Source organism: Mustela erminea, chromosome 18, assembly GCF_009829155.1.
Source record: "Mustela erminea isolate mMusErm1 chromosome 18, mMusErm1.Pri, whole genome shotgun sequence".
In the NCBI taxonomy this organism is placed as follows: domain Eukaryota; kingdom Metazoa; phylum Chordata; class Mammalia; order Carnivora; family Mustelidae; genus Mustela; species Mustela erminea.
In genome coordinates this window covers 17378444-17405198 of record NC_045631.1, presented here as the reverse complement: position 1 = coordinate 17405198, position 26755 = coordinate 17378444, and the positions used below count along the sequence as shown (strand labels likewise).

The 26755-nt window shown below is 43.5% G+C and overlaps 1 protein-coding gene across 2 annotated transcripts in view; it reads left to right on the top strand.

The window, feature by feature from the left end:
* VPS53 (VPS53 subunit of GARP complex) overlaps positions 1-26755 on the top strand; it is a 138239-nt gene that overhangs the window by 99407 nt on the left and 12077 nt on the right. For both annotated transcript variants that reach the window (XM_032322085.1, XM_032322086.1), the window contains 2 exons: positions 11442-11590; positions 18747-18816. In XM_032322085.1, the coding sequence (XP_032177976.1) occupies positions 11442-11590; positions 18747-18816 (219 nt within the window). The remainder of the gene's footprint in view (positions 1-11441; positions 11591-18746; positions 18817-26755) is intronic.

The window sequence follows — 26755 nt, the reverse complement described above, 5'->3', positions numbered from 1 at the left end:
CCTGTTCTTGAGGTATCAGTTTCTTGTAGCAGTCTTCTGGAGAAAGAAAGAACTCTGGAACCCACTGGACAGTAGCAGAGTACAGTGGAAAAAACACTGGCTTTGGAGTCAGATGGACCGAACTCTCCTCATTCTTCCTCTGAGGGTATTGAGCAAACAACTTAACCTCTGTGGGCCCGGGTGATCTCATCAGTACGTGAAATGCAGCTCTCTGCCCCCCAGTGTTGCAAGGATAGGGCATGAAGAAGGTGACTGGCCTGGTGCCAATCCATGTTGCTACTCTTTCCCTCCGGTCAGGAGCGGTGGCCGTGTCACAGGGTTGTGTAAGCACACATTTGGTCTGAATTTAGTTTTGTAGTAGATCATAAATATTTAACAAAAATAGGATGAAAACCAAAGCTTAAGCTGCAGGGTTTTATGAAGCTAAGTGGGGAGTCCTGAATTGCTGATGTCACAGAGTTTCGATTCAAAAGATTGATCCTTCCACCAATCAGATGTGGATGTGTATTTCCAGGATTCTCAGTGTTTATGAGTAGCATGTGAGCAGGCAAATTGAGGCTAACCCATTTTCTTAAAGGAACGTGGCTCTGAAGATTCATTCTTTGGGCTCTGATTATCCCCTAGCTGCCGGTGAACATTCACTGTGTCTGCATGTGATCTGTTCCAGCTGCCATCTCTCCTGGACTGCCACACACTTTAGATCGGAATGCAGCTGGTAAAAGAATTTTACATTTACCAAAGGAAGAGTGGATTTTTTTCCCCCCTAGTAAAATAACAGTTGTAGGGAAGTTTAACACTCCAGGTGCTGCTTATATGAACTGTCAGTTCATTAGTGGATTTCCCTCACATTCCCCCCACCACCACCCATTTCTCCCCCAGACCCACACCAGCAAATATTAACAGAGACCATACCTCCAGAATCTTTTGTTTATATCATAGGAAAACCACAGACTAGGGAACGCAGCAGCTGGGAGACCATTACTCTTTGTCTGAGTCTTCTGGAGTTCTAGTGAAATGAGATCCATGTGATGAAAATGACCAGATATAAACAAGCCAAGTGGTCACAGATTGATTCAACACACACTCAGTTATTTGTTCCTGTGTCCTGTTTTGTGTGGTTTCTTTAGGACTTCTTAAAACTTGTGTTGCGATAATGCTTATTTTTGTCTCCCAATTCCATCATTTTTACCGTTAGTTGGGCAGTTCAGTTCGGACTCTACCCAGCACAGTGCTGGGAGCTGCAAAGCTGGGAAAGACATGGACCTTACCCCAAGGTGCTTAGATTTCGGAAAGTGTGGGGTAAGAGATGTGTGAGACGAGAGGACTGCTCAAATAACAGCAGTATTAGGTATGGGAAAATCACTACTGTAAGAAAAGGACAAAATATGCTCTCTTTTAAAAGAGGAGAGAGTTCATCTCTCTGTTCATATCGAGGAGGGAAGCAAAGAAAGTCTTCTTGAGGAAGTGGCATTTTTAAAAAATTTTTATTTATTTATTTGACAGGGAGGGCACAAGCAACAGAGGGAGAGGGGGAAGCAGATGCCCCACAGAGCAAGGAGCCCAATGCGGGACTTGATCCCAGAACCCTGGGAACATGACCTGAGGTGAAGGCAGAGGCTTAACCGACTGAGCCACCCAGGCATCCACTTTGCCCATTTTTTTTTTTTTAAGATTTTATTTATTTGTCAGAGAGAGAGAGGGAGAGCGAGCGAGCACAGGCAGACAGAATGGCAGGCAGAGACAGAGGGAGAAGCAAGCTCCCTGCTGAGCAAGGAGCCTGATGGGACTCCATCCCTGGACGCTGGGATCATGACCTGAGCCGAAGGCAGCCGCCTAACCAACTGAGCCACCCAGATGTCCCCACTTTACCCATTTTTAAATTGGGTTGTCTCTTTGTTGAGTTGTAAAAGTTCCTTTATAGTCTGAATACTAGACCCCTTACCAGATACATGATTTGCAAATATGTTCTCCGTTTCTGTGGGTTGTCTTTTCACTTTCTTGATTATGTCCTTTGAAACACTGAAGTTTTTAGTTTTGTTGAAGTCCAATCTTTGTATTTTATCTTTTGGTGCTATACTTTTGGTGTCCTATATAAGATACCATTGCCTAATCCAGAATTACAAAGACTTATACCTGTATTTTCTTGTAGACTGTTTATAGTTTTAGCTCTTACATTTGGGCCTTCAGTCCATTTTGAATTAATTTTTGTATATGGTGTGAAGTTAGGATTCAACTTCATTCCATTGCATGTAGATTTACAGCCATCCCAGTACCGTTTGTTGAAAAGACTATTCTTTACCCATTAGATGGTCTTAATACTCTTGTTGTCAAAAATCAGTTGATCATAGATACACAGGTTTATTTCTGGACTTTTCGTTTATTCCATTGATCTCTATGTCTGTCCTTATGCCAGTACCACACTGTTTTGATTATTGTAGCTTTGTGGCAAGCTTTAAAATCAGGAAATATGAATCCTCCTTGTTCCTTTCAAGATTGTTTTGGCTATTTTGATCTCGCAGGGGTTCCTGGGTGGCTCAGTCAGTTAAGCATCCAACTCTTGATCTCAGGGTTATGAGAGCGAGCCCCGTGTTGGGCTCCACACTGGATGTGGAGCCTGCTTAAGATTCTCTCTCCCTCTCCCTTTGTCCCTCCCACTCCCTCTCAAATAATAATAATAATAATAATAATAATAATAAACAATTGATCTCTTGCAGTGTCACCACTTTTTTTTGTCTCACCCACAGTGTTCTTCTCCCTAAAAACACCACATACCTAGACTGCCTTTCTATTTTATTATAGCTGTCTCCCTTCTTAAGCTTTAAACAGCTTGAGGGCTGTGTCTGTTCATTTTTGGATCTCCAAGGCATAGCTTAACATACGTAGTATTCCCTGAATGACTTTGAAGGTAAAGAGGACAAGAAGAAGAAAGAACTAAACTTTGGAGACACCCATTTGACCAAAGAATGGTGACAAAGTGAGATATAGATGACCCTAGGACGGAGCTGGTAGACATAGAGTATTGTTATAGGAAATGGCAGGATCATAGATTGAAACGTTTAGGTGCATAGAAGGGCTGTTGAAGATATGGTGCTCCTTGATAGTACTCAGTAATAGGGGTCCTTTTATTTTTTTTTTTTTTGAAGTTTTTTATATTTATTTGTCAGAGAGCACAAGTAGGGGGAGCAGCAGGCAGATGGAGAAGCAGTCTCCCCACTGATCAGGGAGCCCGATGCGGGGCTTGATCCCAGGACCCTGAGATCATGACCCGAGCTAAACACAGACACTAACCCACTGAGCCACCTAGGTGTCCCAATAAAGAGATTCTTATTTTATTTATTTTTATTTTTTTAAAGATTTTATTTATTTATTTGACAGACACATAGCAAGAGAGGGAACACAAGCAGGGGGAGAGGGAGAAGCAGGCTTCCCACTAAGCAGGAAGCCCGATGTGGGGCTCAATCCCAGGACCCTGGTTCATGACCCGGGTGAAGACAGCCACTTAAGGACTGAGCCACCCAGGTGCCCCAGGGCTTTTTACTTTAACAAGTAGCATCCTGTAGCTGATCGAAGGCAGGTCAGAAATGGGAAATGCCCACATCTAGCTATTAGCTCCCCAACTATAGACAAGAACCCTGCTGCTGGAAAAGGAGAGGAAAACAGAGTGGCACAGCTTGGTAGAAATACACAGGAATAGCCTTAAACAGGCCAGGCCCCTATGGCAAAAGTGAAATAAGAAAAAGAGTTTAATGGTCTCTCTGAAGTTCTGACTTTGAGATTACAGTAATGTTGTGGGTAACTTCTGTCAAAATGACCTTTCAGGCTGCTTTCCCTCCCATATTGCTTTATTTTCTTAGATGAGTTCCATGAGATGGTAATAAGTTATTATTATGGAGCACTTTACCAGGAATCAGCACCCAAATGGAGTATCTCATTCAATTCTGACAATAAATTTACAAGGTGCCTGTATCATTATTTCCTTCTTCCTTTCTCAGATAAGGTTGCTTACTCAGAGAAGTCAAGTCCCTTGTCCCAAACCTCTTAGCTAGCATGTGGGAGAGCCAGGATTCAAATTCAGGTCTCTCTATGGAGGATTGTACGATGCCATACATACAGAGTAAGTCCTTTTGGCAAACGTGGAAACTGAGGCAAAAGTAGCTTAAGTAATTTGCCTTAAAGTGGAAGGGCCCTAAGCTGGTGTATGCCTGGTATTGCTGGATTTATGTAAATAGTCATGCTTCCCTGATCACGAGCTCTTCAAGTATCCACAAGCATCCTGTTTGAAATTCGTCTTCAGCCCTTCTCGATATGACACCATGGCTTTCCTACAGGGGAGAAAAAGGACTGAGTGGCCAACCCAAGTATTCTAGTCTGGATATTTCTCCCTGAAAAGCAACGAACTGTCATTCTAGTGCATTTATTTTCTTTTTCATAATATGCCCAAAGCCATGTAACCTTATAACAGTGAAGCCAGAAATAAAACCAAGTCTCCTGATTCTTGAAAAGGCAATTGCTTGGGATGCCTTAGTGGAAATACAAAATTCTTTTAAATGTAAATTCTATAAATCCTTAGCAATTAGCTACTGTAATTAGGCTTTTTAAGTAGGATTTTTTAAAAAAATTCTGTGGTTTCCTTAAAAAGAAAGGAAGGTCACATGGTACCTTCCTCACTATGTCCTTTTTCCTAGGGCTTCTCACATCACTAGGTTAAAAGAATCTCTCTGTCCAACATCAAACACACTTTGCCTTTTGTCCATTAATGGTAGTCTTGGGGGGGGATAAAAAAAGAAAAAAAGAAACTGAACAAATTAAATTTCCTTACAGTTTGGCATGTAATTTCTATTCTATTAGGTTTTAAGATTGTGAACATGTACTAATTTAGGAGGTTGCGTTACTGTCCCCCAAAGACATTTTGAAATAGCTAGAACAGTGCTCAAATCTGTTCTCATTTTCCTCAGTCATTAAAATGTAGATCTATTTCAGGAGGCCAACAGAACTCTATGGTTAATCCTCAAGGGGCTTCAGGGTGGCTCAGTCCATCAAGCATCTCCCTTGGGTTCAGGCAATGATCTCAGGGTCCTGGGATCAAGCCCCACATCGGGCTCCCTCAAGTTCACTTTTCCACTTACAATCAAAACATATCTTTCTTGGGACGCCTGGGTGGCTCAGTTGGTTGAGTGGCTGCCTTCGGCTCAGGTCATGATCCCAGCATTCTGGGATCGAGTCCCGCATGGGGCTCCTTGCTCAGCGGGGAGCCTGCTTCTCCCTCTGCCTCTGCCTGCCTCTCTGTCTGCCTGTGCTCACTCTCTCTGACAAATAAATAAATAAAATATTTTTTTTTAAAAATCTTTCTTTTTTTATAGAAGAGATTCCTTTTTTTTTTTAAAGTCTTTTACATTCTTTTTTTTTTCTTTTAAGATTTTATTTATTTATTTGACAGAGAGAGAGATCACAAGTGGGTAAAGAGGCAGGCAGAGAGAGAGGGAAGTAGGCTCCCTCCTGAGCAGAGAGCCCAATGTGGGGCTCTATCCCAGGACCCTGAGATCATGACCTGAGCCGAAGGTAGAGGCTTAACCCACTGAGCCACCCAGGCTCCCCAAGGGATTCCTTTTTCATTATGACCAAAACATATCCCCTTCATTGTAAAAAATACAATTTTTTTAAAAGAAGAAAATTTAAATCACTCATAATTAATAGATTTTAGTCTTTTATGCATGTATTTTAAAAATATAAGTTCATATGGTATGTGCTCTTTCATAACTTTTTTCCCATTTAGCAGGTTTTAAGAGTTTTCTGTGTCATTCAATTCAGAGCTACAGTAATTTATAGTGATTGCATAGTTTTCCATAGTACAGAGTATTTGTTGTTTAAGTAGTAACAGTAGGTTAACATTTACCATGGAATTAATACCTGTCAGGCACTATGTTAAGAGCACTCCATGTGTCATCTTTTAGTAACTGTATGGATTATAGATATTATCATCCCAGTTTTACAGCCAAGAAAAACGAGGTTCAGAGGGGTTGGGTAACTTGCCTGGTTGGACAAACAGTATTAGAACTCTGGACTGGCAGAGACTCCAGATTTCCTCATTTTAAGTATTCTAATGTACTCTTTCCCTTAAAATGTATGTGATGAACTCACTTTTGGTAATTATTTCCAATTATTTACATTTAAAAACAGTCTGGCAGAGTGCCTGGGTGGCTTAGTCAGGTAAGCGCCTGCCTTCAGCCCAGGTCATGATCCCAAGGTCCTATGGGACAGAGTCCCGCATCGGGTTCCCTGCTCAGCTGGGAGCATCCTTCTCCCTTACCTTCTGTCCCCCTCCTGCTTATGCTGTCTTGCTCTCTGTCTTTCAAATAAGTAAAATCTTGGGATTGATAACAGGGTGATGGGTATTGAGGAGGGTACTGGGTGTTACACATAACTAATGAATCACTGAACACTACATCAGAAACTGATTATGTACTATATAGTAGCTAGCGAACATAATAAAAAAATAAATAAGCTATATGGTAAGAACATCAAAAAAATTTAGTAAAATCTTAAAAAAAAAAAAAACCAGTCTGACAATAGACAGCCTCACGTATGTGGGTGACTATGCGGGTATTTTCTAAACATTCGTAATTATTAACATCAGATTGTCCTAAAGGGAATTGCAGAGATCAAAAGCTATGTAAAATGCTAAAATTTTTGGTAGAGATTTCCAAAAGGTTGTACAGGGGTGCCTGTGTGGCTCAGCCAGTTAAGCATCCAACTCTTGGTTTCAGCTCAGGCCATGATCTCCCTCTTGGGAGTTGGAGCCCTGCAGGGAGCTCAGCGGAGAGTCTGCTTCCTCTCTGCACCCCCCTCCATGCATGCACTTGCTCTCTCTCTCTCTCTCTAAAATAATAAATCTTAAAAAGAGAAATGTTGTACAAATTTACCTTTCTATTTGCCTAGTAGTGAGTAAAAAATACATATATTTATCTTCTTAAAGCCTTTATTACTCCGCTTTCTATTCTGGATCTTCTTGATTTTCCCCTTAAAGTTAAGGAACGTGTGTCTTCCTCCTTTCACTGCCATCACCACCACCAAGTCAGCTGCATACCTACAGCCTCGTACCTAGATTTTGCTTGCTCCGATGCCTTCAGCTAATGTCAAGTTCATTTAGGGTGATAACACTTTTGGAAAGCAGCATGGTAAAGTGGAAGGAGCATGGACTCTCAAGTTAGATGTACCAAATTCTAGACCTCAGCCCTGCTAACTTACCAGTTACGCTTCATGAGCCCAAAGCACGTCTTATCCTCAAGTCTGTCTTATCTGTAAAGCAGGAGTAATATTACGTCCTTTACTGTATTGTTACAAGCAATAAGTTAATGTGAAAATGTCAACCACGTGATGCATGATCACACAGGTGCTCAAAAAATGTTCCTTCTCCCTTTTTAATTCCCACGCAGTGCTCAATCCACTGCTGTGCACGCACAAGGTACCTATAAATACATCAGATGCGTGTTGCAGGAGTAAAAGTAGCCCAGAGAGGCGTTCGAGTGCCTGTGAGTTGCCTGGGCAAGGACTGTCATTGGGGCCCAGTGGCCTGGCAGCCTAAACCACACCAGTAGACTCCGATTGTCTGAAACAGCCCCAGAATCCATGTGTGTCAGTGTGTTCTCTATCTCTAGTTCCATGCTCAAAATGAATAGGTAGGAATTTGAATTTGAGGAAAAGTAGCTTCTCAGGAGAGGCCTCTCTCCAAGCTTCATACAACAACAGAGAAGAACAAGGTCCGAAGTAAACTGATTGCAGAGCTCTGTTCTCTGATTGGTGGACTGGTCAGAATTTGCTGCAGTGGGCTCTCGCTGGGAAGTGATTATCTCCTGGGCCTTCCCTGGAAAGTGGTAACTAACATCCATCACACGCTTGCTCCTCAGGTAGCAGAAACCAGGGTTGTGGCCCTGGCCCCACAGTCTCTCTCTGTACCTTAGTGCGATCATTTCCTCGCGTGCTGTTTCTGTGAGTCCTATATCTTAATCACAGCTTCTCTGGCAAACTGTTTTTCTTGTTTATACAGGAACAATCCTGTGAAGCCCCACCCAAACAAAAAGCACAAAAGGAAAACCTTTTAAGTAGGGCAGTGTAAATTTTAACTGTCAAATGCAAAGTTTACCTGGAAAAGTTGGACTTTTATTCCTACTGATGGCTTTTCATGATGTTTGTTCCTCTAGTACAAGCTACTTTTTGTTGCCTTTTTTGGAAGAGAACTTTGCTTGGTCACTGTATATTTCATTAGCATCTCCCTGAAAAATAAGGCTTACCTTGCATTAAGGCACATTAAGTGTTTTTGTTCCTTTTTTAAAAAAAACAAGCATCTAGGAAACAGCCTGGTACTCTAATGCTTGGGCTTTAGACAGACTTGTTGTCTCTGTCCTGTCATTTACCAGCTGTGTAACTTGGGGCAAGTTACCTAACCTCGTTAAGCTTTTTTACTTTCGTCATGTACAAGATTGGTGTGAGAACCCAATGAGCTCATGTGTGAGTAGTAAATGAGGTGATGTATGCAGAGTGCCAGGCGAAGGGACCTGCCTATGGTGGGTCCTCATGTGTGTATCTTGGGCCATTCAGGTTACAGCTCAAACCTTAAGTCATCTGGGATGGGTGACGGCCAGCATCAACCCATCTGAGGTAGTAACTGGATGGAGTCATTGCTAATTACATTTTGCAGATTTTTCTTTTTTAAATAGTAAAACCAACATCAACTTTCATTGTTCTCTAGCAGCTTAAATGGGTTTCCTATGTCATTAAGGTGACTTAAATTTAAACTCACAAATCTACTTTGTTTTTGCTACTACTTCTTTTAATTTGACCAGTAGAGTTATAACTCGCTAAGGTATTAAAGCAAATCAAATCTTTTCACATATATTGCAAATGTGGATGTGTACTGGCATGGCCAGTGGTGATCAAGAGGGGTTAGCTCACCAGCAGGAACTCAGAGTCCGTCATCCCACGCAGTCTGGCTTCAGAGTTGCTTTGTAGCCAATGACAGGCCACATCCCCACCTCCTTTTACAGTTGTCTTCTGTCAGGTAATTATCTGTTAACTTTTTGAGATGTTGAAATACAAAATGCTGCCAACTTGGAAAACAGTAGTCATTCATGAATGTCATTCATGGCCATTGGAGGAGAGGGGCATCGAACTCCCTTCCCAGATTCCGTGTTTACCCAGAATGCTCTGCTCCAGGTGTTGCTACGGACCTGGGGAGAAGATGAAGTAGAGACATTAACAGCATCTGTCAGTTTTAGCCTCACCCTGTGAGCTCATTTAAGCTCCTCACCTAGGATGCTCACTGTTTGGATGGGTCAACTCTCTGAAATCAGATGGGAAAAGAAACCTTTTGAATAAGATAAAAAGATAATGAGGAAAATATTACACATAACCAAAGCATTAGACTATAAAGTCAGTTCATACAGAACTTTCCACTGTTACTCCATTGTTTGTTTCTGATTCTCCCCCATAAAAAATTTGGGGACCTTTTCCTCTCTGGCACTTTGTTGTGGAACCTTGCATAAGACTGAACGTCTCTAGGGCTTGGTTTTCTTATCTCTAAAATGAAGATGGAAGTCCTTCCTGCTTTTTTATATCCTTACACATACCTAAAGCTTTTAAAATATAAATATCTGATGATTTGACGAAATATTAGGACAAAATGTAGAGTCACTCAAGCTTCCCAGGCACTGGGGAGTTGTTCATGCACAATATGATACTTTATTTTTTTTTTTTAAGATTTTATTTATTTATTTGACAGACAGAGATCACAAGTAGGCAGAGAGACACGCAGAGAGAGAGAAGGAAGCAGGCTCCCTGCGGAGCAGAGAACCCGATGCGGGGCTTGATCCCAGGACCCTGGGATCATGACCTGAGCCGAAGGCAGAGGCTTTAACCCACTGAGCCACCCAGGCGCCCCCACAATATGATACTTTTAAACAAGTTCCTTCAGTATTGAATTTTTCCTTTCCCCAAGAGCTCTATAAAAAAAAAAAAAAAAAAAAAAATGGTGTTTTCTTGCCAGAGACATCAGGGCCTCAGAACTACTGCCCTCCTTCTATGAACATATTATATGGTGTGTGTTTGGCTTCGGATCTTTTTAACAGACAGCCCAGCTCCACTTGGAGAGGCTGACTCAGCAGAACTCCTCCTGGACATTCCTGCTCTTTTCAGGATTAAAGTGCCCATTTGCTGCCTGTTCCGCAGGCTCTCTCCTCCTTCTGTGTCCAAGGTGGGAGAGGCACTGTAGCATTGCGTCCTTCCCTGTTTTACTATAGACATTTTCCAGAGCATTTCTCCCAACTCTCATATGGTTAGAGCTTGAGCCAAGCAGGTCTCTCTTTTGTGTTCACAGCTTGCTCAGGGATCACTTGGGTCCTCTCAGTGGTGCTGGTCTGCCCAGCACCTGCCACCCACACAGTCCCTGCCCCACTTTCCTGCCCTCTTCCTCATGTCACTGTCTTATCCTCTGACCCGCTCTTTCGTAATGGCCAGGGATCTTCTTTTCTTTCCCTTAATGGAAACCCCAACAGAATCTCAAAGGTTTTAGGAGTAAGGTTTGAATGGTTTTTTTTAAATATTTTATTTATTCATTTGACAGAGAGAGACCACAAGTAGGCAGAACAACAGACAGAGAGAGAGGGGGAAACAGGCTCCCTGCTGAGCAGAGAGCCTGATGTGGGGTTTGATCCCAGGCCCCTGGGATCATGACCCGAGCTGAGGGCAGAGGCTTAACCCACTGAGCCACCTAGGCGCCCCTGAACGTTTTATTATGAAAAAATTTCAATTGTGTGCATAAGTAGAGAAAACAGTATAACAGACCTCATGGACCCATACCCAGCTTCACTAATCTTATTTTATCTACTCCTAACTCCAGGTTATTTTGAAGTTAAGTCACACATGTCACATCAGGTCCAGCTCCCTTTTTTCAAAAATCCTCCCCTCTTCACAATATACTTGAGAGAAAGACCTAAGTAGCCCTCATCCGGATTTCATTTCACTTGGCCCCAAACAGTTCCATTCTCCCAAGCTACCAACATGCTCACAAGTGGCTGCCCCTGCCCTGTCCCCCCACACCCCTCTTCTGACAGAACTGCCACAGGACCATCCAGTTCACCTATGTGGTGAGGGCTCCTTTATAAGATGGCCACTTGGATGGGAAGGGACGGCTATTTCAAGCATCAGAGGGACAGGTTAGGAAAAGATACCTAAGTCACACCTCACTGGCCAGGATAAGGTGGGCTTACATGTTTTTATCCACAGTCAACCACGGCAGACGAGGTAAGAAGCACTGCCCAAGATAAAATGGTGGTTGTGAGGCTAAGCTCTAGCCTCATTGCCATTCCGCCTGCCCCTTCTCCCAGAACGGGTCAGACTGTCCTCCTATGAGGGATCTAAAGGTTTCTCTTCTCCATCTCCATTTTCAGATGCAGTGGCAGAATGTGGAGCACGTTGGTGACCAGAGCCCTTATGTCACCTCTGTCATTCTTCACATTAAACAGAATGTCCCTATCATCCGTGACAACCTGGCTTCCACACGGAAATACTTTACTCAGTTCTGCATTAAATTTGCAAAGTAAGTCCTGGAATATTCTTATTTCTTCTTCTTCTTCTTCTTCTTCTTCTTTTTTAAGTAGGCTCCATGCCTAGAGCCCAACTCTGGGCTTGAACTCATGACCCCGAGATCAAGACCTGAGCCAAGATCAAGAGTTGAACCCTTAGGGGTACCTGGGTGGCTCAGTGGATTAAAGCCTCTGCCTTCAGCTCAGGTCATGATTCCAGGGTCCTGGGATCGAGCACCGCATGGGGCTCTTCGCTCAGTGGGGAGCCTGCTTCCCCCTCTCTCTGTCTCTGCCTACCGCTCTGCCTGCTTACCATCTCTGCCTGTCAAATCAATAAATAAAATCTTTAAAAAAAAAAAAAATTTGAACCCTTAACTCACAGACCCTCCCCCCACACACCAGTGCTCCTGGAACATTCTCATCACTGGGTTATTTTGAATGCCATACTTACCACCCGTATGCTCATAATCTAGGTGTCCCACCATCCAGCTGGGGCTTATTCTGGTGCCTGTAGGCGAGCTAATTTTTTGTACCCCAAAGAAGCATAATAAAACTAAATCCACTACTTTAAAAAGTTGCAGACAGCAGTAACAGCATGAAGACATCAACCAAATGAAGACAAACTCAGAAATGAGTTGGGGAAACTGTTACTTTGAATGATGTGGACGTAACAGTACCCCTGCTTCCCTATAGATTTGGATAATTAAAATTATTTTTCAGGGCGCCTGGGTGGCTCAGTGGGTTAAGCCGCTGCCTTCGGCTCAGGTCATGATCTCAGGGTCATGAGATCGAGGCCCGCATCGGGCTCTCTGCTCAGCAGGAGCCTGCTTCCCTCTCTCTCTCTCTGCCTGCCTCTGTCTGGTTGTGATCTCTCTCTGTCAAATAAATAAATAAAATCTTTAAAAAAAAAAAATTATTTTTCAGTAATTTCATGTATATTGTTTGTCTCTCCAACTAGATTATAAGCTTTTTTAGGGTAGGAACCCTTGTTCTATTTCTTTTAAGCCTCCACTTCCTCCTTCCCCACAGTACATATTATTGGGACTGTCAGAATTTATTTGCTTCTAAACATCCTTGAGTCCAGGGAAGGTACTGGAAACTGGACAGAGCAAGGCAGGGGTTTCCAGTGCCAAAGGAGATGAAGTGAATGCTTGCACTACATGTCTTTCTGCTACATTCTCGTGTGTGGCCATTTCTGGCTTGACATTTGGAAGTAGGGAAATAAATGGTTTGGTCCCTTGCCAGGCAGCATCTGGCCATAGCACCATTTCCCCGGAGGCCAGGCAGCGTAGAGGGTCAGTGCCTCCTCTGACCAAAGAGCAAACAGGCATTTTGGCACACGTCTCAAGGAAGGGGCTTCAGGAAGGTCAGCCTATTCCGAGCTACTGTGTTTAGCTTGTCCTCATCCCAGTCCCAAGGTGGGGATTTAGGGCTCTAGGTTTCTATCTTCCCCAGATCTCTGCTGGTTTGTATTCAATTACGGCTCGCTCTCCCCCTCACAAATAAATCCCTAAGGAACAACAATTATGGGGGGGCTTGTGCATTAGTTTCAGTTTCCAGTTTGTCAAGAAAGGATCGAGTGGACTCTCCAGGGAGGCATTAATGTTTGCAATATGGCAGATGACCCTGGAGTTGACATTCCCTTCGCTCCCTGAGTGCTCTTCAGTGTGTGTTAAAGGCATTGCTGATAAATCACGTTGTGACACTCCCATATCCTGGGTTGAAACAGTGTCTCTGTAAAATTTTACTGTGGCAAAAAATCTCCAGTGTGATTGCACAGGGGTCTGACTGAGCGAACATCAAAGTGAGTAAAGGGTCCATCTGCTTAGCTAGTCCCAGCTTCAGTCTCACGTTCTCTCGGAGCCCTTAAATTTTATTACTAAGCTCATATTTGGGTGAGCCAGGAATAGGATGCCCGTCTCTCACACCTGGAAAAGTTTAACCCCTGACAGAAAAAGTGGTGCTCTTATTTAATCCACAGTACCCTCTCAAACTTGTAAAACCCCAACCAAGAGGAGAAACTTCAGCGGTAGTCCTGTGGCAAGATTCCTCCCCAGCAAGGGCCGCCGCCACCATCCTGCACAACTGGGGAAGCCCCGGCCATTCCCCAGTCACACTGCTGGGACTTCTCTCCTCCCCATGACACATTCCTGGTCCCTGTATTTTCCTCACCCCACTCTTGTGGCCTCGCACCCAGAGCCTACCGATTCCAGGGTACAGTCTAGAGAGAAGTAACTTTGGTTATAAACTGTATGTACCGTTGCGATTAGTCATGAATTCAGTATCACATTACTTGTTTGGCCTGGCTCTGGTTTCGAGCCCTGAAGAATCCTTTCTACATGGTCCCCGTTCTCCCGCCTGATCAGTAGACCTCCCCCTAGACCTGATCTCTGGAGTTAATCTTTCTTTCTTTTTAACTTCCTGTCTTAGCTCATCGGTGTGAGGCTGTAGATGTTTGCTTTTGCCTCCATTTGGTCTCTGAAGCAACAGCAGTCTTTCCTGTTTAGACATCAAAATCAGCTCTAGATTAGAACTACTGTTTGAGGGCTGCCTGGGTGGCTCAGTGGGTTAAGCCTCTGCCTTCTGCTCAGGTCCCAATCTCAAGATTGTGTGATCCAGCCACTTACTCTGCCCCCTCCCCACCCCAAATAAATAAGTAAATCTTAAAAAATAAAAAATTAAAAACTACTGTTTGAACCACAAGCAGCTTCCCTCACCACTAAACTGATTATCTTCCATTCAAGAATGGGGACAGTAGTGGCACCTGGGTGGCTCAGTGAGTTAAAGCCTCTGCCTTCGGCTTAGGTCATGATCCCAGGGTCCTGGGATTGAGCCCCGCATTGGGTTCCCTGCTCAGCAGGGAGCCTGCTTCCCTCTCTCTCTCTCTCTGCCTGCCTCTCTTCCTACTTGTGATCTCTGTCAAATAAATAAATAAAATCTTAAAAAAAAAAAAAAAGAATGGGGACAGTAAGGCAAATCTCTTAATAGTGGTTTAGAGGGTAAAATGAGAAGTCATGCATAAACTTCTGGTAAAGTGCTGGTAGCAAGGTTGCATTCAAACATGGTAGCTGCTACCATTTTAATTTGTTTTTATTTATTCTTTATTCAAATGCCGCCATTTGAGCTCCTACTATGTCCCAGACACAGAATTAAGTGCTTTGGCTTAGTAGACGTGGTCCCTGTTTTCATTTGCCTTATGGTCAGGTGGGAGGAAAAAACATGCAAGCAAATAAGTGTCGTAAAGAAGGTTATATGCTAGGCTAGAGGTCTGTGGGCTCTGTGTAGAGTATGGTGCAGGTAACCAAGGAAAGGCTTCATAAGGAGAGAAATCCTTGAGCAGGGTGCAGGATATGTGTATGTAGTGTCCCACAAGGTCACAGGGAAAGGCATTCTGGGCACGGGGACAGAGTACGCAAAGGCACAGAGAGGCATTAAGTAGCCTGAAGAATCAAGCATAGGATGCCTCAGCTCAGCATGATATGGCTGGGGACAGAGAATCAAAACAATCAAGGAAGGCCTTGTCTGCAGGCATTATAAGAAGTTTGCGTCTGCAGCAAATCCCTTTGGCAGCTGATAGTTGCAAAGATGAGGCTGAAGGCAGCAAGACCAGTTAGGAAAAAATTGAAAGAGCTCAAGTGAGGAGAGTAAGGGCTGCAGTGGTGGGCGTGGTCAGGAGGGTGGGGAAGTTCAAGGAAAGGGCTGGGAACTGATTGATACTGGGGTGGAAGGCCGAGGGAACAGCCTTGGGGAACTCCTGGTTTCTGGGTTGGATGACTGGGTAGGTGAGCTCTGGTCCACTGAGCCTGGGTTCCAGGGTGGGGCCGAGTCCTGGATATGCTGGAATTGAGGGGCCAGTGCCATTCCACTGAGGTGGCCAGTACGTCATCGGTTGTGAGCAGGCACAAATATGTAGAGAGATGGGAGAGCAGGAGTCATGGCCCTGAGAGCAGCTTTCGCAGAATGGGAGAGGAAAGTGCTAGCCAGCACTTTCTCTTGACCTCCATGTCCTGTTTTATTATCTCTCCTTCCTTGGTCATGGGCCCTGTGTTCCCCTGGTCAGTCCACCCTGGGTCTGGCCTCGGTGATAGGCATTTCTTTTTTTTTTCTTTTTTATAAACATATATTTTTATCCCCAGGGGTACGGGTCTGTGAATCGCCAGGTTTACACACTTCACAGCACTCACCAAAGCACATACCCTCCCCAATGTCCATAACCCCACCCCACTTCTTCCAACCCCCCTCCCCCCAGCAACCCTGTTTGTTTTGTGAGATTAAGAGTCACTTATGGTTTGTCTCCCTCCCAATCCCATCTTGTTTCATTTATTCTTCTCCTACCCACTTAAGCCCCCATGTTGCATCACCACTTCCTCATATCAGGGAGATCATATGATAGTTGTCTTTCTCCGCTTGACTTATTTCGCTAAGCATGATACGCTCTAGTTCCATCCATGTTGTCACAAATGGCAAGATTTCATTTCTTTTGATGGCTGCATAGTATTCCATTATGTATATATACCACATCTTCTTGATCCATTCATCTGTTGATGGACATCTAGGTTCTTTCCATAGTTTGGCTATTGTGGACATTGCTGCTATAAACATTCGGGTGCACGTGCCCCTTTGGATCACTACGTTTGTATCTTTAGGGTAAATACCCAGTAGTGCAATTGCTGGGTCATAGGGCAGTTCTGTTTTCAACATTTTGAGGAACCTCCATGCTGTTTTCCAGAGTGGTTGCACCAGCTTGCATTCCCACCAACAGTGTAGGAGGGTTCCCCTTTCTCCACATCCTCATCAGCATCTGTCATTTCCTGACGTGTTGATTTTAGCCATTCTGACTGGTGTGAGGTGATATCTCATTGTGGTTTTGATTTGTATTTCCGAGTGATATGGAGCACTTTTTCATGTGTCTGTTGGCCATCTGGATGTCTTCTTTGCAGAAATGTCTGTTCATGTCCTCTGCCCATTTCTTGATTGGATTATTTGTTCTTTGGGTGTTGAGTTTGCTAAATTCTTTATAGATTTTGGACACTAGTCCTTTATCTGATATGTCGTTTGCAAATATCTTCTCCCATTCTGTCAGTTTTCTTTTGATTTTGTTAACTGTTTCCTTTGCTGTGCAGAAGCTTTTGATCTTGATGAAATCCCAATAGTTCATTTTTGCCCTTGCTTCCCTTGCCTTTGGCGATGTTCCTAGGAAGATGTTGCTGCGGCTGAGGTCAAAGAGGTTGCTGCCTGTGTTCTCCTCAAGGATTTTGATGGATTCCTTTCTCACATTGAGGTCCTTCATCCATTTTGAGTCTATTTTTGTGTGTGGTGTAAGGAAATGGTCCAATTTCATTTTTCTGCATGTGGCTGTCCAATTTTCCCAACACCATTTATTGAAGAGGCTGTCTTTTTTCCATTGGACATTCTTTCCTGCTTTGTCGAAGATTAGTTGACCATAGAGTTGAGGGTCTATTTCTGGGCTCTCTATTCTGTTCCACTGATCTATGTGTCTGTTTTTGTGCCAGTACCATGCTGTCTTGATGATGACAGCTTTGTTGTTTTTTTTTTTTTTTCAAGATTTAATTTATTTATTTGGCAGAGAGAAATCACAAGTAGTCGGAGAGGCAGGCAGAGAGAGAGAGAGAGAGGGAAGCAGGCTCCCTGCTGAGCAGAGAGCCCGATGCAGGACTCGATCCCAGGACCCTGAGATCATGACCCGAGCCAAAGGCAGCAGCTTAACCCACTGAGCCACCCAGGCGCCCCGATGATGACATCTTTGTAATAGAGCTTGAAGTCCGGAATTGTGATGCCACCAACTTTTGGCTTTCTTTTTCTTTTTTTTTTTTTTTTTAATATTTTATTTATTTATTTGAGAGAGAGACAGTGAGAGAGCATGAGCGAGGAGAAGGTCAGAGGGAGAAGCAGACTCCCCACGGAGCTGGGAGCCCGATGCGGAACTCGATCCCGGGACTCCGAGACCATGACCTGAGCCGGAGGCAGCCGTCCAACCAACTGAGCCACCGAGGCGTCCCTGGCTTTCTTTTTCAATATCCCTTTGGCTATTCGGTGATAGGCATTTCTTGTTCTTACAGCTTCCATTCTGCACCTGTACAACAGCTTTCCCTCCACAGGCCCGCAGTTTTTTCTAAAAAGCCCTCTTGACCTGTTAAAATTCCTACTCCCTTCCCCCAACCCAGCTTGCCCTTTAGTCCCCAGTAAATTTTTCAGAGATCATGAATTTTTTCCCTTGTTCTGACAGTTACTCCCTTAGCAATTATTTTCTGTCTTTGCATTTAACATCCTCTACTATCTCACTCTCACGTCTGTTAGGGTTTTTTTCAGCTGATAGTAAGAGAAGCTGTGACTTAAACTCACTTAAACATGAGGTGGGCTTTGTATTCGGTATAACCAGAAGGTTGGAGGTAGGACACATCCAAAAATGGTTGATTCGGTGGTTCAGCAATGTCACTAAGGATCCAAATTCCTTACTCTACCCTGCTCTCCTGGGGCTGGCTTCATTCTTAGAATGATGGTAAAATGGCTCTCAGTGTTCTAGCCAAACATAAGAATACCCTGAAGAAGAGAGGACATCTTCCCGCAGCCATGCAGTGAAGTCCACTCCTGCGGTCCGGGTGGCCGGCTAAGGTCATGTCCCAACCTCAGGACCACCAACAGTCAGCACAGAAATGCCATGGTCTGACTGGCTAAGGCTAATTAGAATTCCCTTCTGCAGTTTGGGAGGGATCAGCTTTTCCCCAGCATCCCAAGACCACATATACCTAAATAAAACCACGGTTTGGGCTGGAAGAAACAGAAGGCAGTGGTTGCTGGGAGGTGATAATAGCATCTACTTTGATTTCTGTTTTCTTGTAGAAGGAAGTAGGGCCTTTTAAAAAAAACTTTCTGCGTTTCTTTACCAAAAGGAAAATAAGCCTGGGGTGCCTGGGTGGCTCAGTCTGTTAAGCATCTGACTCTTGATTTCGGCTCAGGTCATGATCTCAGGGTCCTGATATTGAGCCGCGCATCGGGCTTCAGCACTCATCGTGGAGTCTACTTGTCCCTCTCCCTCTGCTCCTCCCCCTGCTCGTGCATGCTCTTTACCTCTAAAATAAGTAAAACCTTAAAAAAGAGAGAGAGAATAAGCCTAATTTGTCCTTTTTTTTTTTCTTTTTTAATCCACAGCTCCTTCATTCCCAAGTTTATAACCCACCTCTTCAAGTGCAAGCCAATTAGCATGGTGGGAGCGGAACAGGTGAGATAAATCGGCCTTTTTCTTAGGCTTTTGTCCTAGGTCAAACACAAATCTTTCTAGTAGGGACTTACCCTAGAGAAATCAGATTGCTGGTTTCCCCTGTTTGGGGCCAGAAGATGACCTGGCAGCTTAATTCATCTGCTTATTTAAACCATTTTTGTCAAGCACCTACTACGTACCCAGGCGTTATGCTGGGCACAGGCGTACCACAGTGAACAAGATAGAAAAGATCTCTCCTTCCAGGTGCTCACACCCGGGTAAGAAGAGATAGACAAGATGTGAGTTAATAAATAAATGAGAATTTTACCTTAAATATGCTAAAGGGTATAAAACTAGGTTCTGTGAAAAAATATCTTAGGGGCATGAAGGAGTAATGGCTTCAGATTGGACACTCTAGGAAGGCTCCCCCAAAAGCTGGCACTTGAGAAGAAAGAAGAGTGAAGAGTCCAGGCAGAGGGGGCAGCAAAGACTCTGATTATTTTGGGTCCTTTACTTGCTGGGTAGAGACACTTCTGAGTATCAAGCAAAGAAAGGCTTATCCTTTTGGTACTGAGACGCCAGTCACCTCACCCAAGAAGCCTTCTGTGATTAACCCCACCCTGTTCACTTGAATTCTGTGCTTTGAGACCTCTGCTCACCAGTTGTGTCACCTCAGCGCTGATGGGTTGAGGTATGTGCTACAGTGGAGTCCCCTCTTTTCGGCCATCACCTATCCAGACTGTCTGAAATTTGAGGTGCTTGGATTTGGAGAACAATTTAAACAACCTTAGAAACAAAAACAATAATACTCAGCCCCTAACTCTTGATAAACACCTATTCAGATACAAGCTATTTGTGTCTTGACCTTAAATGATTCCCTTGTATTCATTAAAAGAAATCCTCTCTAGACCTCTAGGTAGCAACATTTTACCTGTTTCGGTTACTTTTTATATTGTAAAGAACTCCCAACGACATTTTTAAATGAGATGTTGTAAATCAAGACATTTCCATAAGTCCTGCTCTTCCCCTGAGTTAGTCGACTTGGCAGAGGCTCAGATGTTTCCCAGCCCAGTGACTTGCCCTCACCCTGGACCCTCAGCATTGCTGACCCGAGTCATGTCTCCGGAAGACAGCAAGTTGGCCTGTGCCCCAGTGCATCATGGATCCCTCATGAGATATTGCAGCCAGAGATGCAATAGCTGTGAACATCAGGAGTCTCTTGACTCTGATACGTGCCCTGTTTCTATACTCTTTTTGTAAGGGCCATTGCCTTCCTATCATATGAAAAAGCTGAATGGTGTATACATGAAGGTCCTGGGGTCCAGAATGCTGAAGGTATGCAGCTGAATCCTATCTCTGCAACACAGCAACTGCTTGTCCTTCAGCAAACCTCCCAGCAAGTTAGTTTCCTCATCTAGAAAACGGGGATTGATTGTAGTTGCACCTTACAGGGCAGTTGTGAGGATTGAACAAGACCGTGCACATCAAGTCCTTGATGCAACGTCTGGCATGTGTACACCCTCAGCAGAGGCTGGCTCTTCCCGATAATCGCTTGCTCAGACCAAGAAAATGACTCTGTTTCTGCTTTCAGTACCTGCCTCGCCCACCCATGACATCTGGTTGCTACTTGCTGCAGCTGTCTGGCTGACCAGCTTTAAAAGCCAGAGTCCAAAGTGTTGTCTCAGAAAGCTTCCTGGGAGGTTGCATAGATCCAGACACTGACTATAGAGTTTCAGTGTTTTGCAATTCTTGACTCTTGAATGTCATAAGCATAGAACTAACTCTGTCCGTTGGAGACGGCAGAATAATGCCCCAGCATGTCTCCAGTCATTAGTACCTGTTCGCTGGGAAATCGTTCTGTGCGCCTCACTGTTGTGCGTAATCAGAGAGGATGTGCAGTAATGATCTCTGTATCTTAAGAGAAGCTCTAGAGGTACAAGTTCCTAACGTTTTGTCTCTAGACTTGACGAAGCCACTGGAACACAAAGTCGGCCTGTTGGGAACATGTTTTTGTGAGTGCAGCTTTGCGTGGGCCATGCTAGCTGATTGAGTGTCTAATAACCATGATATTTTCATATTGTCACAGAAATCCAATATCCTACCTGTGCTCCTCAGATTTTCTCTTCTTCAAAAGAATGGTAAAATAATCAGCTTGGGAGTCAAAGCCCATATCTTCTGAAAAACAGCAATTTGGCCAGAATTAACTCCTGCTTTGAGATGTGGATGAGAAAACCATTTGCGAAGCTGGATTTTACTTTGCTCACAAGGCAAATGGGAGTGTGTGATAAGGGAGCCTGGCCCGGAAGTGGGCACAGGTGGGAACTGAAGGGCAAGGTGACCCCGGTTGGATACCCACATGAAATTCAGGTATAGGCGGGTCCACGCTTGCCCTGAGTACCTGGGCTGAGAACGCGCGCAGTCCTATAGCTGGAGGCGCGGTTACTTGGACAACAGAACCACAGGAATCAGGTAGTTTACAAAGGCTGCAACAGATTCTGACTCACGTCTTGTAGCAGCTCTAATCCAAGCTTTCACAAAGCTGTGGAATTGAAAGCCAAGATTTTGCCTGATCTCAGCTGCCTTTGCTTTGTCACAAAGGCACTAGATCCTAAATTTAGATTATCTTCAACACTTGTGCCGAAAATAGGAAAGGAGATATTTCCCAGCTCTTTATTCTCTTCCTGATTACTATATAAATTGAATTATTTATCTATGGACCTCAGAGTCCTCTTGAGCAATTGCAGGGGCACATGGAACTGAACCGTACCAATATTTGTAATGCTTCTTCCTAGATGGTGATCTTACAGGATTTGCAGGGTCATTAATTAGTCTTATGGCAATGGTATCTGTGACTGAGCACACAAGAGAAATACAATCCATTTGCACGAACTTACCATACAGGAAGCAGCACAATATGGTGTGGGGGGAAAAGGATCCCAAGACTTGAGGCCCAGTCCTTACTCTGCTGTTAATGGTCCCTGTGATCATGAGCCATTGCTTCCCTGATCTAGGCTCAGTTTCCTCATGTTTAAATAAGAGCACTGAATCAAACTCTCACACACCCCTTCCAGATGTATCATATTACAGAGTGAAATATTTTGAGCAGTGTATCGCCTATGAAGCTATTTTCTTTTATGAAGCTATTTTCTTTTCCTTTATATTGTCTTCATATACATACTGACCCTGTTTTTATTGTGGTAGAACAAACATAACATAAAGTTGACTATCTGAACCACTTCTAGGTGTACAGTAGTATTAAGTCCCTTCCCATTGTTGTACAGCTCTCCACCAGCAGACCTTGTCATCGTCTTAAACTGAAACTCCATTCCCGTGAAACAGTAGCTTCCCATTTCCTCCTGGCAGCCATCATTCACCTTCCTATCCCTATGAATATGACTGCTCTACGTCCCTCATCTGAGCAGAATCATACAATATCTGTCCTTTTGTGTCTGGCTTATTTCACTTTAGTGTGTCTTCAGGGTTTATCCATGTTTCAAAATTTCCTTCCTTCTTAAGGCTGAATAATGTTCCATCACATACACATAAACACACACTCCATTTTGACCATATTGACTTTTTTTTTTTTTTAAGATTTTATTTATTTATTTGACAGAGAGAGATCACAAGTAGGCAGAGAGGCAGGCAGAGAGAGAGAGGAGGAAGCAGGCTCCCTGCTGAGCAGAGAGCCTGATGTGGGACTCGATCCCAGGACCCTGAGATCATGACCCGAGCCAAAGGCAGCGGCTTAACCCACTGAGCCACCCAGGCGCCCCGACCATATTGACTTTTTAAAAATTCACAGAATTCAAAATCATCTGGAAAAAAATATTTAAAGCAAAATTGAGATTTTTTTTTTTTTTAAGCACAAACACCAAGGAAAAGGAAAAAGAGAATCAGGTAGTATGTGCATAATGGCAGTTGGAAGAATGAGAAAATAGAATGGTTATTCCTGGGCACAGTTCTCGGCAAATCCCAGTAAATCTCCTCTAAGTGTGGAGTTCAGCACATCTTTTAAAAAAGCAAGTGGACGGGGCACCTGGGTGGCTCAGTCAGTTAAGCAGCTACCTTCGGCTCAGATCATGATCTCAGGGTCCTGGAATCGAGCCCCACATCGGGATCCCTGCTCAGCAGAGAGTCTGCTTCTCCTTCTCCCTCTGCCTGCCACTCTGCCTGCTTGTGCTCTCTTTCTGTCAAATAAATAAATAAAATCTATAAAAAATAAATAAAAAAGCAAGTGGATCAATAACAATGTAATTCCCGTAGGGATAGATTTAAATAAAACTCACCAACCACTGCCTCAGCAAACTAGGAATAGAAGAAAGATGGTTGACTCTGATAAAGGTTTTATAAAGAAACTTGGGAGAGGGGTGTGCATTACAAAGGCTAAATCCGTTTGTCAGAATTCTACAGTTCAGAATTGTACATCCCAATATACTTACATTTTAGCCCCCAAAATTAAGTGAAGGGTAGAGCACTGACAGCAGGGTTTCTTACCCTCTGCACCATTGACGTTTTAGGCCCGGGAACCTTCCACTGTGGGGATGTCGGGTGCATTGTGGGATGTTTGGCAGCACCCCTCACCATTACCCACTAGCCACCAGCAACACCATCCCGATTGTGACAAGGGAAGATGTCTGCAGACATCGCCAGACATCCGAGCACAAGTGAGGGTACAACCAAACCACCCCCAGTGAGAGCCACTGGATCAGAAGCATAGATGCAGTGTGATGAGAATGATGATGTCTTTGGTGGCAGCAGCGTGGCAGTACATAAGGAGTCACTATACTATTCTGTGTACTTCATATAGGTTTAAACCTCTCCATAGTAACAAAATTTACCAAAATAATAATAACAACAACAACAACAGTGGTGTTACCCTACTCATGAGTAATCCAAAATAAAATTTTGAGAATTGACATAAAACCCCATGCTTTCTGAAATTAAACTAGCTTCCTTCTGTATTTTCTGACTGTAGAACTTTCGTTCAGGGGCACCTGTAGAACCTGGCTCAGTCAGTTAAGCATCCAACCCTTGATCTCAGATCAGGTCTTAATATCAGGGTCGTGAGTTCAAGCCCCATGTTGTGCTCCATGCAGGGTCTGAGGCCTACATTAAAAAAAAAAAAAAAATTATTTTTAATTTAAAAAAAATTTTAAAGAACTTACATTCAAAAAAACTGAACTTTCTCCTTCCAGTTTTTGTGTACATGGGCTACTGTCCCAATCGTGAAGGTTTCTCCCTTTTGCACAGCACTTTTCGCTTTCTGTAGAGCTTCTTGAATCTACCTACCCTATCACTCACTTTCCTATGTCTCTTTAAGCCATGGCCCACCTTGATTTCTATGAGCCCATCCTTCCCACTGCGCTTGAAGCCTTTCTACCACTCAGCCGAAAGGGTCCTCCCGCTGTGCCACACAGAGCAAGGGGACAAACAATAGCCACCCCTGAAGAGGAGTTTACAACCATCAGCAGGGTCACCAAGGTCCTGGAGCTGGGAGGACCAGGCAAGCTTGCGAAATCAAGGAATCAGTTAATGAAAAAAAATTACAATAAACCTGCTTAATGGTCAATTATAGAAAGATTTTCTCTTCAAACTAGGTGTAAGACAAGGATGTCTGCTACCACCATTCCTGTCTAGCCATTTCTCTCCTGTATTGCCCTTGAAGTTCTGTTGTTCAGAACAGTAAGACAAAAAGAAAATTAATTCTTAAAGAAATAAAAGATAGGTACAGATTAGAAAGAAGCAAAACTGTCATTTTTCACAGAGAAAAATGATTATGAATGACGGTATCCCCGGAAACCTACAGGTAAACTATTAGAATACAAATTTAACAGGGTTGCAGAATTGATTTTTTCAGGCCAGTATTGATTTTTCATATTTTTATATACCAGCAACAAACCATTTGAAATGAAAAAAATTAAATGAAACCATATATAGTAGCTTCAGGAAACAACCGAGGAATGAATCTGTCCAAAAATTTTCAAGTCTTCTACATGGAAGACAACACAATATTAAGAAACATTAAAATGGCAGGGTAGCTCAAGTTCATAGATTGAAAGACTCAATATTAAGAAGATGTCAGTTCTTCTAGAATTAATCTCTAGATATAGTAAACTAGCAAGGGGTGGGGTGGTGTGAGAGTGTGGATATAAATTGATAAGCTGAGTCTAAAAGTTAGGTAGAAATGCAAAAGACTTTAGAATACCTAAAATAGTTTTTTAAAAAAGAACAGTCAGAGGACTTAAATCTCCAGATATGCATGCAGTGTGATGAGAATGACAATGTCTTTGGTGGCATTTTAATGTTATCATATAATTTGGGCTGCATGGTACTGGCGTCAGGGACAACAGACAGGCCAACAGCACAGAATCCAGTTCAGAGATAGACCCACTATGTGTATATGTTACAGACACTTGATTTCTGCCATAGTGACCCTGCAGTTCAGTTGGGAAGGGATGATCTCAATAAACAGTGCTGGTAATTGAATATCCACGTTGGGGCGGCGGCGGGGGGGGGGGGTTGATCTTGACTTTTACCATACACCATATAAAAAAATCAGTTCCACCAAAGATGTGGAGAAATTGGAACTCTTCCTACACCTCTGGTGAGAATGTAAAATGCCGAAATTTGGGGAAGTACTTCAGCAGTTTCTCAAAAAGTTAAACATAGGGTTATTACCAACGACTCAGCATTTTCACTCCTAGATACATACCCAAAAGAACTGGAAAAGTCTGTTTGCACAAAACTTGTGCACGGGTGTTCATAGCAGCATTGTTCATAATAGCCACAAAGTAGAAACAATTCAAATGTGTCTCGCTGATGAAGAGAGAAACAAATGTGGTATCATCTGGAATGGGAATGTTGTTCAGCCACAAACAGGAATGAAGTATGTACTTGTGCTGCAACATAGATTAACCTTGGAAACATTACACTAAGTGGAAGAAGCCTGATATAAGAGGCTACATATTGTAGGATTCCATTTACATGAAATATCTAGAACAGGCAAATCTAAAAGACAAAGTAGATTCATGGTTGGTGAGGGCGAGCGGAGAGGAGGGAACAGGATTTGATTCCAAAGAGGTATGGGTTCCTTTGTGGAGTCATGACATGTTCTGGAACCAGATAACGGTTATGGTTGCACAACCTTGTGAATATACTAAAAACTGAATTACGCTTTCAAAGGGTAAATATTATTCATATGCAAATTATATCTTGATTTGAAAAATTCCAGGTGGATTAAAGCTCTAAAGGTGAAAAATAGGGTCCTCTGGGTGGCTCGGTAGGTTGGGCAGCCAACTCTTTGTGGCTCAGGTCGTGATCTCAGGGTCCTGGGATGGAGCCCCACATCAGGCTCCACATTCAGTGGGGAATCTGCTTCAGGATTCTCTCTCTCCCTCTGCTCCTCCTCCCACTCTCTTGTGCTCTTTCTCTCTCAAATAAATGGATAAATATTTACTAAATAAACAAAAACCTTCTAGGAATGTGCCTTTATCTTCTTGAGGTTTTCATAACTAGTGATAGTCATGATGCTCCCCCTCCCCTGCCCAAGATATGTAAGAGGCTTTTTTTCTTTTTCTTTTTCTTTTTTTTTTTTTTTTTTAGAGAGGAAGGGTGGGTAGAAGAAGAGAAAGAATCTTAAGCAGGCTCTACACCCAGCATGGAGCCCGACACATAGCTCCATTTCATAAGCCTGACAGCGTGACCTGAGCCAAAATCAAGAGACAGACACTTAACCGACCAAGCTACCCAGGTGCCCTATAGGAGACTCTTTAAGAAATGAATCCTCCTTGGGGCGCCTGGGTGGCTCAGTGGGTTAAGCCGCTGCCTTCGGCTCAGGTCATGATCTCAGGGTCCTGGGATCGAGTCCCACATCGGGCTCTCTGCTCAGGAGGGAGCCTGCTTCCCTCTCTCTCTCTCTCTGCCAGCCTCTCTACCTACCTGTGATCTCTCTCTCTGTCAA